The sequence below is a fragment of the Rutilus rutilus genome (genome assembly GCF_951802725.1).
Source record: "Rutilus rutilus genome assembly, chromosome: 17".
Lineage (NCBI taxonomy): Eukaryota > Metazoa > Chordata > Actinopteri > Cypriniformes > Leuciscidae > Rutilus > Rutilus rutilus.
This window is the reverse complement of record NC_140230.1, coordinates 18,589,853-18,605,662: the sequence shown is the minus strand read 5'-3', so window position 1 is coordinate 18,605,662 and position 15,810 is coordinate 18,589,853. Positions and strand designations below refer to the sequence as shown.

General features: G+C 34.8%; 2 protein-coding genes across 4 annotated transcripts; both read left to right on the top strand.

Moving 5' to 3' along the window:
* Nucleotides 1-6,993: 6,993 nt before the first annotated feature.
* Nucleotides 6,994-11,457, top strand: LOC311276233 (uncharacterized protein). 3 transcript variants are annotated; one of them, XM_084385803.1, is made up of 8 exons: nucleotides 6,994-7,108; nucleotides 8,369-8,484; nucleotides 9,460-9,585; nucleotides 9,691-9,718; nucleotides 9,814-9,867; nucleotides 10,027-10,062; nucleotides 10,990-11,065; nucleotides 11,178-11,457. In XM_084385803.1, the coding sequence occupies exons 1-8, from the start codon at nucleotides 7,039-7,041 to the stop codon at nucleotides 11,224-11,226; spliced, it is 555 nt and encodes a 184-aa protein (XP_084241929.1). In that variant the 5' UTR covers nucleotides 6,994-7,038; the 3' UTR covers nucleotides 11,227-11,457. The 3 variants fall into 3 exon arrangements, with proteins under 3 accessions (XP_084241929.1, XP_084241927.1, XP_084241928.1); XM_084385801.1 differs by having other exon boundaries at nucleotides 11,175-11,451; XM_084385802.1 differs by having other exon boundaries at nucleotides 7,006-7,108; nucleotides 8,372-8,484; nucleotides 11,175-11,450.
* A 1,243-nt stretch (nucleotides 11,458-12,700) lies between these two features.
* riiad1 (regulatory subunit of type II PKA R-subunit domain containing 1) lies at nucleotides 12,701-15,188 on the top strand. Its single transcript, XM_084385026.1, has 4 exons — nucleotides 12,701-13,177; nucleotides 14,413-14,489; nucleotides 14,616-14,668; nucleotides 15,060-15,188. Exons 1-4 carry the CDS (start codon nucleotides 13,097-13,099, stop codon nucleotides 15,122-15,124), a joined length of 276 nt encoding a protein of 91 aa, XP_084241152.1. The 5' UTR covers nucleotides 12,701-13,096; the 3' UTR covers nucleotides 15,125-15,188.
* The last annotated feature ends 622 nt before the right edge of the window (nucleotides 15,189-15,810 follow it).

Below are 15,810 nucleotides of genomic sequence, written 5' to 3'. Positions count from 1 at the left end.
CTGCTCTGTTTAAATAGTCAGTAGTAGGCTACAATTCATACTATTCACAGTAATCACCACTCAACTGTGATGTTTCCAAGCACATTTTTGCGCATGTGAAGAGGATACTTTTTCCCTTCAATATTGGAGCGTGAGTGAAGTACAAAGCCTATAATAAACAATAGTTTAGCATCCAAAAAATGTAATAATATATATATATATATATATATTTTTTTTTATATATATATATTTTAAGTGTATGTATATATATATATATATATATATATATATATATATACATATATTTCAAATTTTTTAAGTGACAAGACAGAATATTACTTATCTGATATATATATATATATATATATATATATATATATATATATATATATATATATATATATATATATATATATATATATATATATATATATATATATATAGCTGTGAGCAGCGATGGAACTAGTGTAACTAAAGGCACCAGGGTGGCGGTGCCACCGGCTTGGGCCCGCAATCGCTGCTTGCAGCTATATTTAAGTTTGAGATTGTATAGCAAAAGGGAAATAGAATTACTATAGCCTCATATTCACTGACAATAGTTTATTTTTAACAACACCCAAGTTTTATTATTATTATCACTTAAAATCGAAAACCTTCAAACTTTTAAAACTACTAAACTAAAACTTAAACTAATTAAAACTAAAAACCTTTAAGCTTTTAAAACTACTTCACACTTTCTGGCTAGGCTTTTTCAAGCAAACTTAAAGTTTGTCAATAAACTTTTTTATCTCATTATTATCACTAATAATAATCACCAATTGTCAATGCCAATCACTCTTATATATAAAGGTGCTGGTAAGAAGCAAACATGTTTTCACATTATGCTATATTTTACAAAGATCCAGTGAAAGATTCTTAAAGAACCTTTGTTTAGTCAAGAGAACCTTTTTTTCTTAACAAAGACAGCATGAATTTTAATGATTCTTCACTCCATACATGCCAACCCAGAACCTGTATTTTGAATTGTATTTTGTAAGATTGGCCTGTGGTTGTCATCAATGGATCATTTTCATGCCTGTGATAAAAGTCAATAGAAATGATAAATGATTGTACACGTGGGTGTGGCAGCATACATGTCCATATAATCCAATAAATCTATATTTGTCACATTAGGATGTAAAGATAAAAGGTTTCATTTTCTAGTTTTGAGGCAACATGCCCAGGTAAGAGCCAAATCAGTAAAAATTTAAACTGTGTCATAATTTTCTCGCCCTCATGTTGATCCAAACCTGCATGCATCTTTCTTCTGCAGAACACAAAAAGATGAAAAATGTTGGGACCTGAACAACATTGGAGCCCAATAAAGAAAAGCATAAAGTTTGACATGACATAAGGGTTAGTAAATGATGGCAGGATTTTTTTGTGTAGTGAACTATCCATTTAAACCTGTTTTTGTTTTAGATCTTTCTGTTGTGACTTTTCTATGTTCACACAGGATCAGAATGTGGTTGTATACCAGAATATTCACACCCGTTTCCAGGAATTTTCTGTAAACTCCAGGTTTGTGAAACATACTGTCTGTAACGTCATACAATGTATGATGTATGATGTATGATTTTTCCTGAACTCTCTGCATAGTTGGCAGTTTTCTCTGCAGTGAGTGAGTCACATGGACAGTTGCTGCTTTAAAATAACGATCTGTTTCCTTTGTACGTTCTGCTTCCTGGTATAATGAAGACCAGCGTGCCATGAAGACATCTTGTCGTAAAACAGAGCGTAGGTGGCATACGTCTGGATTCAATGTTCATCACCAGGCCCGTGAAGACCACTTACTATAATATAAGTCTGAGATTGTATCGGCCGGGTCTGATTATTTTTCACAGATAATTGTAAATAATCAAAGAAACCCTAGAAAATTGTTTTATTCCATTAAAAAACTGCTCAAATGTGACAATCTCTCAAATGTCCCTGCTTCAACTCTCCTTTGTAATTGGTTTCTTGATTTCTTCAGCTCGAAGATTGAGTGTATTTGTAAATGCATTATATGAATGACTTGTAGAGATAAATTATTTTCATCTGTTTCTCCTTTCAATACTACCTCTCACTCAAATTTCTCTACACTGGACTTTCATTCTCTAAGCAATGTGGTTTCACAAATGAAAGCTGCCATTTCCATTGTCGATGCTATACCAACATTTAAAATTGCTGCTGTAACCCATGTACCAAAAAAAGTTAACTTGGACTTTGATAATCTTAATAACTTCCGTCGGAACTGAGATCCGCTTTTGACACTGTAGATCACTCTCTTTTAATCAACCTTTGGTCTTTGGTGTTTCTGATACTGTACTAAACTGGTTTAAGTCCTACCTTTTAGATCGAAAGCAGTTTGTTGCTATATGGGTGGTTACAGGTCTGAGGTTGGTGTGGTGAAATCTGGTGTTTCTCAGGGATCAATTTTGGGCCCTTTACTCTTTTGCATCTACATTTTTCCACTTGGTCAATTTTTATTTTTACGCAGATGACAGCCAGATTTACATTCAAAACCTGATGATAACATGGCTTTTGCCTTTCTGTGTCAGTATTTTTCAAAAAAAAAAAAAATTGGATGTCTCAAAATTTTCTTTGTCTAAACGGTGACAAGACTGAGGTTATACTCATTAGCTCACCCCACCAGCTACGTAAAGCTGGGTCTTTGACTTTAAATGTGGATGGCTCAATTTAAGAGTTTCAAACTAAATAAATAAAAAAATAGGGGTGATATTTGAAGCTAATTTAACTTTTGATCCTCATGTCCAGAATACTGTCAAAACATTATTTGTCATTTAATAACAGTGGTAAGGAATCTTAGGTAGGCTATATGAATGGTTGTTTTATTAATATGCCTTTGATATCAAATTGGTTCATACAGGACCTGGAGGGTTATTTTGTAGCCCTCCAGACTGTCACAAACGAAACCCTTTGAATCAACATTCTCTATAAACAGGAAGTATTTTTTTCAGTACTGTATCTGCCTTGCAAACATTCACTACAAATGATGATTGAATGAACAATGATGAACAACTGTGACTCATTCAAATGGATATTGTACTTAAAGTTTTAATCAGGTGTTCTTGTCTAGTGCAATGGTCCTATGTCTGATAAAAGAGCTGGATAAATGATCACAAATTGACCTTTCCCAGCTAAAATGATGACCTTGTACAGTCAGACCTTTGCCCACTTAGGTAGGAAGAGGCCGTCTGACTGACATGCAAAGTACAACCAAGAACAGTTTGTTTTGTTCAACGTCATGTTTATGGGTGGGTAAATGTCACAACAATAACTTTTAAGTATGCATTTTGTTACTAGTCATTCTAGTCTGATGCTCCCAGTACACATCTGTTTGGAGCATCGGCTACCGATCGCTATCGGGCCAATAATTGCTTGTAATGACTGGATCCGCGATCTCTCAATTTGCCGTTCTCATAAACCGATATCTCATGCTGACGACATTGAATAACGCCCGCCTGCAGTGAGAGGTAGGCCTATGGCAGGACATGCAGCGGTGCCATCTCAATCTATATTATATTTATATTTCTTTATTAAATTAGATTAATTGGGAATCCTTTCAGATGTTGGCAAGATTATAATTTCCCATATTTTGCTGGTAAAGTCTGAAAACATTTCTTTCACATTCAACTCAAACAAAGTTTTATTTTTTTCAGGGCTTGGAAACTCTTTCGTGGTTTGGTTCTCGAGCCGCCATGCACTGTTGTAGTGCGGATGAGCAGGCCTGAGCGTGTTAAAGGTTTTCTGTTGGATTGGTGTTGTGTAAGCGGCCCCTAAGTTAATAACTAATGATCTTTGCAATGGACGTGAATCAATCAAAACTAACTTTAGCTGGATAATAACTTTATTTTAAGCCAAAACAATCTCTGTTACTTTAATTTCCTATTATCACTGTAAAGCTGCTTTTAAACAATCTATATTGTTAGAAGCTCTATATAAATTAAGGTGAATTGACAAAGTACCAGAAACAAAACTCTCTAAAATATCTAGAGATAACATGAACAACTAAATGCTGGATTTCAAAATGTGAAGTTCATATTCACAACATTAGTTAGGGAGGAGCACGTTCAGATAATTAACACGAGTAGAGAGCATTTAGTTAATCAACGATAAGAGGTATATATATATACAGCAGTCTTACCAGTTTATCAGCATCCCTCCACCACCCCTTCTCCACACTTCTAGTTCTAACCACTTCTATACACGGGGGAGTACTCTGGGTTCGGGCCAAATTCCGAGTTTGGAGCCCTCCCCTCGGACAGCACGTAAAATTTTACTCCCTCTAATTATATGTAAGTGTGAACTCGTGAAACATTGTTTCAGTCCTTGTGAATGGCTTTATTTCCTGGCAGACTGGAGATTGAGATTGAGTAGAAGACGGTCCAGTAGATTTAGATTTCCAGTTATGCATCAGAAGTTTAGTCAAAGAGCGTGGGCGATTCATTGGTGTGACTGAGACTGATAAGGGTGACTTCTGATTTCATTTGACCAGACAAGCTGAAATGGGTTTGGTGTCATGCAACAATCTGGATTCCCATCTCTCTATTTCCTTTTGTAAATTTACATTTTTTTTTTTTTTTACTATGTCCGGGGATTGTTTTTCCCTGTGACTTTTTCTGCATGCCAGAAGAAACAGGCCTAATGATACAACTTTTATAACCAAATTAAGTAACATATTGCAAAAGTCGCATTAATGGTAAGAAGTGTTTGATACACTTTTATGGATATTGATACACCGTTTAATATTTGATGAAACTATCATAGTTAATGAAGCCCAAGTGCCACAGAGGCCTATTATGTGAAGTGTAAGCTGACAAGAACATGCGAGATGGCAACGTGAAAGGACTTATTACAAATATGGGCCTATACACTACTCACAATAAGTTAGGGATATTGTTACACTGTAAAAAATTTGTAACACTGCCCAATCAAAAATTTCAATTGACCGATAACATCTAAATTTTTCAATTGGCCCAAGTGAAATTCTGTAAATTCTAAAATTAAATGTACAGATTTTCACTTGGGCCAATTGAAAAATTTAGATGTTATCGGTCAATTGAAATTTTTGATTGGGGAGTGTTACAAATTTTTTACAGTGTATTTACATGAGTGCTATTCCTATTTGGTCTGAATTTTAATGAAATAAGTAAAAGTATCCTTTGATATTACTAATAATGAATGAGAAGAAACACCATTTTCATTAGTGTAATATTTATTACCCCAAAAATGTAGACAATAACAAGGGTAGCCCCAAATAACAAAAATTGACAATGTCAGTAGCGGGTGTTTCCACCATTTGCCGCAATGACAGCTTGACAGCGACGTCTCATGCTCCTCACTAGCCTCATGATGTTGTCCTGAGGCAATGCGTTCCACTCTTCCACAAGTGCTGCACGCAGTTCTGCCAGGTCACGTGGGGGTGAGGTACGATCATCCAGTCTCTGCTTCAGCTGGTCCCAAACGTGCTCTAGTGTTACAGACTGTTACACCTCCTCCACCAAAGCTAACCCTCGGGACCATGTTGACCTCGGCGTATCGCTCACCTCGCCTTCTCCAGCAACGCTGACGACCATCATTTCTGTGCAAGGTGACCTGACACTCGTCAGTGTTGCTGGAGAAGGCGAGGTGAGCGATACGCTGAGGTCAACATGGTCCCCAGAGTTAGCTTTGGTGGAGGAGGTGTAACAGTCTGGGCAGGCATCACCAGTCAGCGCAAAACTGATTTGGTTATTGTAGATGGCTCAGTCACTGCACGTTCTTACCTCAGAGACATCATAGAACCCATCATCATCCCCCAATTCCGCCAGCACACCCCCAACTTTCTGTTCATGGATGATAATGCTCCACCACATCGTGCCAGAATTGTCACAGCTCGACTTCAGGAAGTCGGAGCGCCTCATATGGTATGGCCAGCAATGTCCCCTGACCTGAACCCCACAGAGCACGTTTGGGACCAGCTGAAGCAGAGACAGGATGATCGTTCCTCACCCCCACGTGACCTGGCAGAACTGCGTGCAGCACTTGTGGAAGAGTGGAACGCATTGCCTCAGGACAACATCATGAGGCTAGTGAGGAGCATGAGACGTCGCTGTCAAGCTGTCATTGCGGCAAATGGTGGAAACACCCGCTACTGACATTGTCAATTTTTGTTATTTGGGGCTACCCTTGTTATTGTCTACATTTTTGGGGTAATAAATATTACACTAATGAAAATGGTGTTTCTTCTCATTCATTATTAGTAATATCAAAGGATACTTTTACTTATTTCATTAAAATTCAGACCATAGTAGATAGTAGTAATTCAGACCAGTATCATATGTATATGAAAATAATGATAAAAATTTGATATATTAATGGGATATAATATAATATATATATATATATATATATATATATATATATATATATATATATACATACATACATATATACATATATACATACATACATATATATACATTGCCCTTTTATTTCTTTTCTTTTTTTTACATTTGAGCCCCTGCCCCTGGGGAACTCTCAGCATGTCCCTGACTGTAACTGTTAAATGATGTGAGATGTGACACAAAAAAATGCTTATTACTGTATCATTTGTCAATGGCTATTTCTAGCCTGCTATTGCCTCATCAGAAAAAATAATATATTATTAAAAGAAATGGTTTGGCCCATGGTTCTTGTAGTCTATGTATTTTGTATTTTTTTGTTTGATAATCGAAACTTCTTTTTAGCATCAGAAAGAACATCAAAAGTAGGCCTTTAACTTTTGTGACTTTTTTGTGACCAGTTTTATGAGATGGTCCTCACTGCAGAACACAAAATCCAGGAGGAGGAGTTGGATCCAGATCCAACTCCTCTCACCTTACATATACCTAAACCTTCCCATCTCCACCCCCTGATCCCTAAACCCACCCCTAAACCTACCAATCTCCACCCCTTAAACCTATACCAATATCCGTGTTCTGCAGTGAGGTGCTTGGGTTTTACAGGAAACTCAGCCGGCACGGCGCTCAGTCTATCATGTCGTTCGCTCTGGTATTTCTTGTTTTGCTATCGTGGTTTTCTCTTATCGAGGGAAAATCACTCGAAGGTAAGATAGCTATATTTTCCATTTTAATTCTATTTCTAGGATATCGTTGGTTTTTTTTTTTAACGAAAATGCATTTTATAATGACAAATCCCTCACTTGTGCCGCAAAAGAAAGAAAGAAAACAGGCGTATAATGAGCCATTTACGAGTTAATAAAGTTATCATATGACGTGCCGTTTACTTGTTTACCGTTATCTTCCAAAATATAGCCTACTTGCATTTTGTCAGAGAAATGTGACGTTCTGGGGCCGTATTCACAAAGAATATTAAGGCTAAAAGTAGCTCCTAACTGGCAAATTTAGGAGCAACTCCTAAAAATAATGGGCGTGTCACTCGTAACTTTAGGACTCCTAATTTTTTTGACTAAGAGTAATTCACAAAGCATTTTAGCCCTAAAAGTAGCACCTAAGCCTGAGACAGCTTAAAAGAAGTCGAGAGGACTCCTAACTCACTAAGACCTATTCACAAACCGCTTTTTGTGGCATTTCACGTTGCGATGTTTTGAAATGCGTACGCGGCGGCTACAGGAGCTTCCAATCGCGAGGGAACAATTTTGCATTGTAGGCATAACTAGGGCTGCAATAACGCCACCAACAACAACCAAAACTAGGCTACTCATTGCATGTAAGCTAATTGTAATGTTTCATTGTGAATCAAATTAAAATGTTCTTCTCTTTGCAAACGTAGGCAGAGGCAGTGACAGATTAATTCAATAATGTTGCAAAGATATTGCATCAATCCATATGTTTCATTAGGCTACTAGGCTATTTGTTTTGCCTTACTCTTTATTCATTTAGGCTATTTATTCAGTTATTCATCATCTTCGTCCTTCGCACTACTTGTGCAGCGCACGCATTCTCAGACCTGTCACTCATCATCGTAGGGGAGGTGTTTGGAATCATTCCCGCGTTACAATCATCAGCCAATCAAGGTGGTCACTTCAGTCAAGCTCGTGCATGAGTAATGACGTCATGCATAGCAACGAAGACTCACTCTTAGTTTAGGAGTTGTCATTTTTCTTTACTAAGAGTAGGTCTGAAAGGCGTTGTGAATAACTTTTAAGAGAAAACTCCTAGCTAAAATATTTTAGTGCGATTTAGGAGTACTCCTAGAGGTAAGATAAAATGCTTTGTGAATACGGCCCCTGAGCAACCTGTCGATTTAGTTGAATGGGTAGCCGTAGCCTACATGTGTTGACGCTTAACTCCAAACCCAGTTTTAAATACGATATTTTAGACTAATTTGATGGATTTTGTCGCAGCAGATGAAACCTGTGATGGAATGCAGAGAGAAGATGGCTCTTACGACTTCGACCTGCCCGTCGCCGTGACCTTGAACGTGCAACACGATGCGTGTGATGCTGAGTGGACCATTGATGTAAATATCAGAACTTATTTCTCATATGTCAGGCCATTCTGAAATTTATTTTTATTTTTAATAGAGAAATTAAATGTCAAGACTTAGGGCACAACGGGCGAAAGGCACTTCGTAGCCTTTTAATTTTTTTATAAGCAAGAAAACACACAGCTGCTTTTCTAAACACCTGTTTGCGCGTTTTGTCGTTGTGGGTGCAATGACTAAAGTTTGAATTGGAGGTCATTTATCAAATATATTTTTAAAGGGATACTCCACTTTAAAATGAAAATTCTGTCATCATATACTCACCCTCATGTTGTTTCAATCCTTTATGAATTTCTTTCTTCTGCTGAACAGAAAGGAAGATATTTAGAAGAATATCAGTAACCAGACAGTTTCTGGTCTCATTGACTTCCATAGTATATTTTTTTTCCTACTATGGAAGTCAATGAGACCAGAAACTGACTGGTTACTGATATTCTTCTAAATATCTTCCTTTCTGTTCAGCAGAATAAAGAAATTCATACAGGTTTGAAACAACATGAGGGTGAGTATATGATGACAGAATTTTCATTTTAAAGTGGAGTATCCCTTTAAATGTTATAGATTTAGTTAATGACAATTTCAGAAACTTTGGAGCATATTTTGAGACAAACTTTTTAGTTTTGTTGAAGATGATTACATTTGCTTTTTTTTTTTGTTGAATATGGATATTACTTGTGAAAAGACCCACTGTGGTCAAATGGCAACTTATAAAACACTAGGCTGGCAAAAGGTTTCATGTGACAATATATAACCTGTAGAGCTAAATAGGCCTATATTTTAGGACCAGGACCTTTTAGCCCTGTTGTATGTATTATCTAATTGGCTGTGCTTTGTCTGATATTATTTGTCACTGATTGACAAATTAATTTGTTTTGCCTTGTCTTGTACCAGTGAGAATAAGAAAATAGTGTAAAATGTTTCACCATGTTTATGATTGTAATTGTCCCCTAGAAAATCTTCACAGCAGTCCTGGATGGAAGTTTAATCAACTTTTCTCATCCCTTCAAAGACGTAACTCGTAAAGGAATCCGTGTGAATTACTGTCCAGTTTCAGTCCAATTCCACGTCTCTTGTCCTGTGAGTTCAGTAACAATTTTATTCATCTGCTCAGAATAGTTTTACTGCTTTATATTTGAGGATTATATTTATTCACAAATCAAATGCTTTTTGATTATCTTGTAGAAATACACCAGGGAGCTCGCATGTTATTGTGAGTAGTTCTTCTTTTTGATATCTCTAACAGAAGCTATACAACAATAATATTACAAGATTACAATGGCATCCAATTCTGTGTGTTATTATCAGGTACCAATTCTACAGACAACAAGCCAGTTTTTAACACATCTCTGCCACCTAGAGGTAATGACTGAGAATGACTACCTTTGTTTTGCTAAGAAGGAAATTGAAAAATTCAGGAAATGGTGGTATGGATACATATAGTACTGCTTAACCGTATGTAACAGAGCTTTTGTAAATCCATGTAATTATTATAATTTTTTTTGATAATTATATTTACAGATACATTGTCCTCTGGTTCAACAAAGAGACAACATTGTAAGTAAAGTCCATAAAACATCCATAATAAATAATATACCCAGCATTTGGAAAAAGTGAACAGGCAATATTTAACTATAGTCTGGCAAAATTGTATAGCCACATTTCAAGACATTGCCAACTTAGAGAAAATAAAGTGATCACCATTTTACTATAAAAGTATGCCTGCATAACAAGTTTAATGCAAATCACATACACACTGTTTCTTACCAGACTTCGGTTCATAAATTCCACACACACACACAAAAAAGAGAATAACAGCAGTAATAATTCTCCTCATCTCATTGTAGGTAAAGGTTGTGAAACCACGAAATACAAAATTAATCAAGAGTTATCTCAAGTTTACTAAAAGCCACTCCCAAAAATCAGTTCTGTGTCAAAAATCAGTAATAGAGCAATCTAAGAGATATCTAACGCAAAAACCAAGTACGACCAAAAACAACTTCACTAAACTATGAATAATCTTTGGAGCCTTTTCAAAGTTTAAACAAGGTTGGTACAGAGGTTGTGGAAACTAGACTAGAGTTCTGGAGATGGGGGAGGGAATATAGTATTGCAAGTGGTGACGTAACAGGGACCTTGCTGTAAGTAAAACCATGTAAAAAAAAAATATATATATATATATATATATATTATTTGAATAAAATCTATTAAACATGACTTGATGGGGTAGCAGTATTTGTAGCATCATTATCTTTAATATAATCTTTATAATATCTATTATTATTATTATTATCAGATATTTATTAGTATTATTATTTTGGCATGTGACCATTAGACAAGACTTTTTCAATGGAGTGTAGGCTATTTGTTCTGAAAACAGCAGTTTCATAAAGCATCTATCTTAAAGCAAGTGTCATGAAACCAGTGTGTGTAGTGTTGTATACATTTAAATATTTTGGTGATTTTGTTTTTTCTTCTCTATAGATTGTGCCATTGCTGTTGCAGCCATATTTGTCATAAGCTTAGGCATTTTGGCATTCTCCATCTGCAGGACAAACAGGTTGGTCCATTTAACACATTAATGCATAAAAAAAACCTAAATAACTACTTACTGTAAGATATCTGTTTATTAACTAAACACAACTAAATTACCTTGTTTACATTTCTAGCAGTGAAAAATATGCTAGAGCCTCAGCTGATGAACAAAACCAGCCTGGTTGAGGAAAATTAACCTAAGGAGGCATCTGTACCTGCCCAACAAACAACAACACATGACGTGGAGTCATAATAACACATTATCCTATATACATGTAATAAACTCTATATTATTATTATATCATATTATATTAGTTTTTATACTATAGTATATTATATTAGTTTGTATATTATATTATATTATAGTATATTATATTAGTTTGTATATTATATTATATTATATTATATTATATTATATTATATTATATTATATTATATTATATTATATTTAGACCAGTGTTGTTTGTGTATAATAGATATTATATACCACATGATACATGTTTGTATCACTCTGCAATCTGTGTTTGCATGTTCCATTATTGGAGGAGGTCTTTCATTGACATGGTTCCATGCATTACTAAGTAATTAATTACTTTTCCCTTAAAAATTAATGTGAGGAATTACTTATAATTTTTCAGTAATTTAATTAGTAACTTCTGATGTGATTGCATACTGTAACACAATAGTGGATTTAACGTCCAAATTTAACATCTGATCATATATATATTTATTATTATTATTATTATTATTATTATTATAATATATATATATATATATATATATATATATATATATATATATATATATATATATATATTTTTTTTTTTTTAAGTAAACTTCTCTGTTTAAATACTTTGGTCAGTTCAAGAATTAAAAGAGTAGTTTCATGTCTATCCTTGTATTGTTCAACTGGTCAAGGTTGGCATGGAATTTAGAAAGTAATTATTAGTAATAAAGTGATGCAATACTTTTTAGAGAGAGTATTAAAAAATGTATATTATATTATATTATATTATATTATATTATATTATATTATATTATATTATATTATATTATGAAGGCTAATATAAATGTATTTCCTCCCAGAATGGGAAACTAGTTCCGTGCCTCTACAGTTTGTGTTACGTGTGGAATATTCACCACAAGAGGTCACTCTTACTGTAGTTGTGGGCAATCTTTTTTCCACTGTCGTATTTGTTACTGTTGTCTTTTTCTGTAACTATTATTTACTCGGTGTCTTGGGTTATTCTGAAACTGCTATTAAACTTTGCTAATGGTTCTTACTCAAGTCTCTGAATCTGTCACGTCAAGACTAATGTAAACGCTTGGATTTGTATACGTGTGTGTGTGTCTGTAAACAAGAAGTGCTTTCAAGATTCAAGAACATTTCTTTGAATTGACAATAACACTATAACACGACTCAGTGCAAAAAAATATGACAAATCCGCCGTTAGAATGAATGTACATTTAGCCATAACCAAACGACCTGGCCTAACGTTACATGAACAAGAGACATATTTAGAAATGGTTACAAAAGACTAGCTAAATAATATAGCATGTATAAACTAATAAAATATCACTTACCAGTGGGCAATGGCATTATATCTGTCTCAGTTTGTGAGCTGAAGAGATCAAGTTTAGCTTTGTCAAGTCACCACTCTGTATTGTTTGTTTCCATGACGTGTTGTAAAAGCGATGTGTCATCCAATGAAGTCACCTGAAAAACATCGAGTCTCTCGATTAATTGTTTATATGAATGTATTTTTTATTTACTCGCAAAAAAAAATACTGTAGACATATTAGCAAGTTCAACCAAATTAGAACAATCAAGTTTTATATTAAACAATCAATTCTTGTTTGTGGGCTATGTAGTAGCTACAAGCTAAACAAAGGGGAAATGCATAATCTTGTCATTCAGTATTCTTTAAATACATATCTTATTTAAATTAGATTCGAATTAAAATGAATGAAAGTGTAGAAGTGTGTTGCTTAGCAACAGAATGCGTGACACACGTCAACATCAGGTGCTTGGGAGCACAGCAGAAGTCACGCTGTCATGGCGGAGAGAAACGCTCCGGAGGAACTGGATATCGGCGCTTTAAGCCCCGAGCAGCAGGAGAGGCTGCATCACTTCAAGGTATTTCATTTACTGCTGCTGAAAGTTGTTTACGTCGAGTCTGCAAATTGTATTGGAGCTGAATACGTGAAGTAGTTTCATTTGTCATACTATATGATTTATTAAATAAGCTGTATGGGAAATATTAGGGCTGGGCGATATGGAGCAAAAAATATATCTCGATATATTTTGCTATATCTCGATATACGATATATATCTCTATCTTTACAAAAAAAAAAAAAACTACTGCAAAAACAAATATGCCAAATACCACCAAGTATTTTTTATTGAAGTGCAAAGAGGTAGGCAGTTCATGTAGGAACAAGTGCTTCTGTGACATTTTTAAATAATATTTTTTTTAATTATTTTTTTATAATTAAATCTAACATCATAAACATCATGATATTTTTTTACTTTGAGCAATTCTGGAGCTATAATTGACTCTAGGAGCATATAAAACAAAACAGCTCCTTGGAAAAAATGAAATGTAATATTGTAGTAGTTATAAACAAAGGTTTATTTTTAGTTCAGATTAACATTTGAGGCAATTGTATTCATAATGTCAAAATTAAACCGACGTAATGTTACTTGAAGGCATTATAGCCTAATATTCCTGCCAAACTCCCATGGTTGCAGTTAGTGTTACTACAGTAAATCCATGGTGAATGTTGCTGATCTGTGGACACTGGATAGTTCATTCATGGCACAATGTTTCTTCCTGGTTTCCACGTCAGCGCTGTTTGATCCGTTAATAACGGAGAAATGTGAATGTTTCTCACTAGATCTCGCAGCGATGTTATTACTTCTGTGGCGAATTCAAATGCTTTCTTTACTGGATCATTAGCGCTGTGTAGTAGCCTAACAGTGTCGCATGATCACGATTCACGATCGGCTCGCGCTGCTTTGGTCCAAACTGAAACGGTCCTTCAACCACACAATAACGAGCAGTTTCGTTCCGCTTGCATTACGTTTGCCATTTGATGTTGGGCAATGTTGTGGTCGCGCCGGCGTCTCTTACATTATGAGCGCGCTTGCCACGCGCAACGCGCCTACATTTGAAATAACACAATTTTTTTTATAAATATAAACAATATATCGATATATACGATATGTCAAAATCCATATCGTGTTTAAAAAATATCTCGATATATTTTAAATATCGAGATATCGCCCACCCCTAGGAAATATGATTGATTTCTGTTAGCAAATGTTTCGAAATCAAATAAGTGTAAGTGATTTAACATCTCTTACTCCAGATCAAGACGAGGATAGCCAATGAAAAATATTTAAGATCTCATCCAGAGGTGGAAATGTTACTGAGTGACTTCTTAAGGTATAGTGTTTTTGCTTTATGTTCATCAAGATCATGATACAGCACATTTTGTTATATTCACCTCTCTCTCTCTCTCTCTCTCTCTCTCTCTCTCTCTCTCTCTCTCTCTCTCTCTCTCTCTAACAGGAATGTGTTTCTGAAAAGGCCTAACGTTACGGATATTCGTGAATTTGCAGCAGGTATATTTGTTTATAGTGCAACTGTAACATAATAAACCTAATCTGTTATCCGACACATTTGCATAATCAATGTCTTGAAAATAATTTAGGATATAATCTCCTGATAACATTCAGAAAGTGTTTTTGTTTAATATATTCGATTTTTTCAGTATGTAAATATTCTGTCTCTCACATAGAATAATTTATTGTTCTGCAAAGAAAAAAATTGTTGTATTTATATTACAACAAAAAAAATATCTTGAGCTAATGCAATTAAATACATAATACTTCTTAGTTTTTTATAATAATAAATAATTGTAATAAATATTAATCATTATTATGTGCTAACTATTATGTTAAATTATACTCTTAAATTAAGGCCAGCATATCTCTCTTTCTCTTTTTTTCCCAGATCATTTCAGTGACCCGGGACTGTCCGAGAAAATTCAGGCCCAAATGAATATCCACAATAACTGAAAAGTGTGGATTTACACTTTTGTTTTTTAATAAAAAATGAAAACATGTGTTCCCGTCATGATCCCTCCGTGTTTGAAAGCATCTTTGTTGTACCTCTTTGTTATCAGCAACAATTAGCGTGAATGTATCAGGGGAGAGGACAGTCCAGGCTTGTTTGCTAAATGAGTCCACGGGGATGAAAGACAAAATGGGCTGAATTGAACAAGTCTTTCTGTTCTTTAAGTATTTCCAGACATACTGAGGCTGACACTAATTACTCACTAATTATTTATATTATGTATAACATTGATCTTTAGCATAAAATGCTCATTTTAAACTACTTGCTTTCATTCAGTTTTTTCATGGATTTGTCCTGAATTTGTATCTAGTTTCACTCCCAATTAGTGCTGTTTTTCACATTTGGTCGGTCAGTTTTGATCGTTTTATAGTTTACAGTTTGACTATCCAAGTATTGTGCAAGTACCATGTTTCTTTTTTTGGATTTAACAAGTCACCAGGGACCTAATAAGTTACTGTTCATTCACATAGAAACATCTAATTGTCCTCTCAATGTAACATTTGACTTTAATACAGTACGTGAAACTCATTAACCCCAAAAACCTATATAATTAAGCATGCAATTAAAAAGCAGAAAGATACGTTCAGTCTATTTCAAATAATAATCTCAACTGCTATAAAAGAAGTTT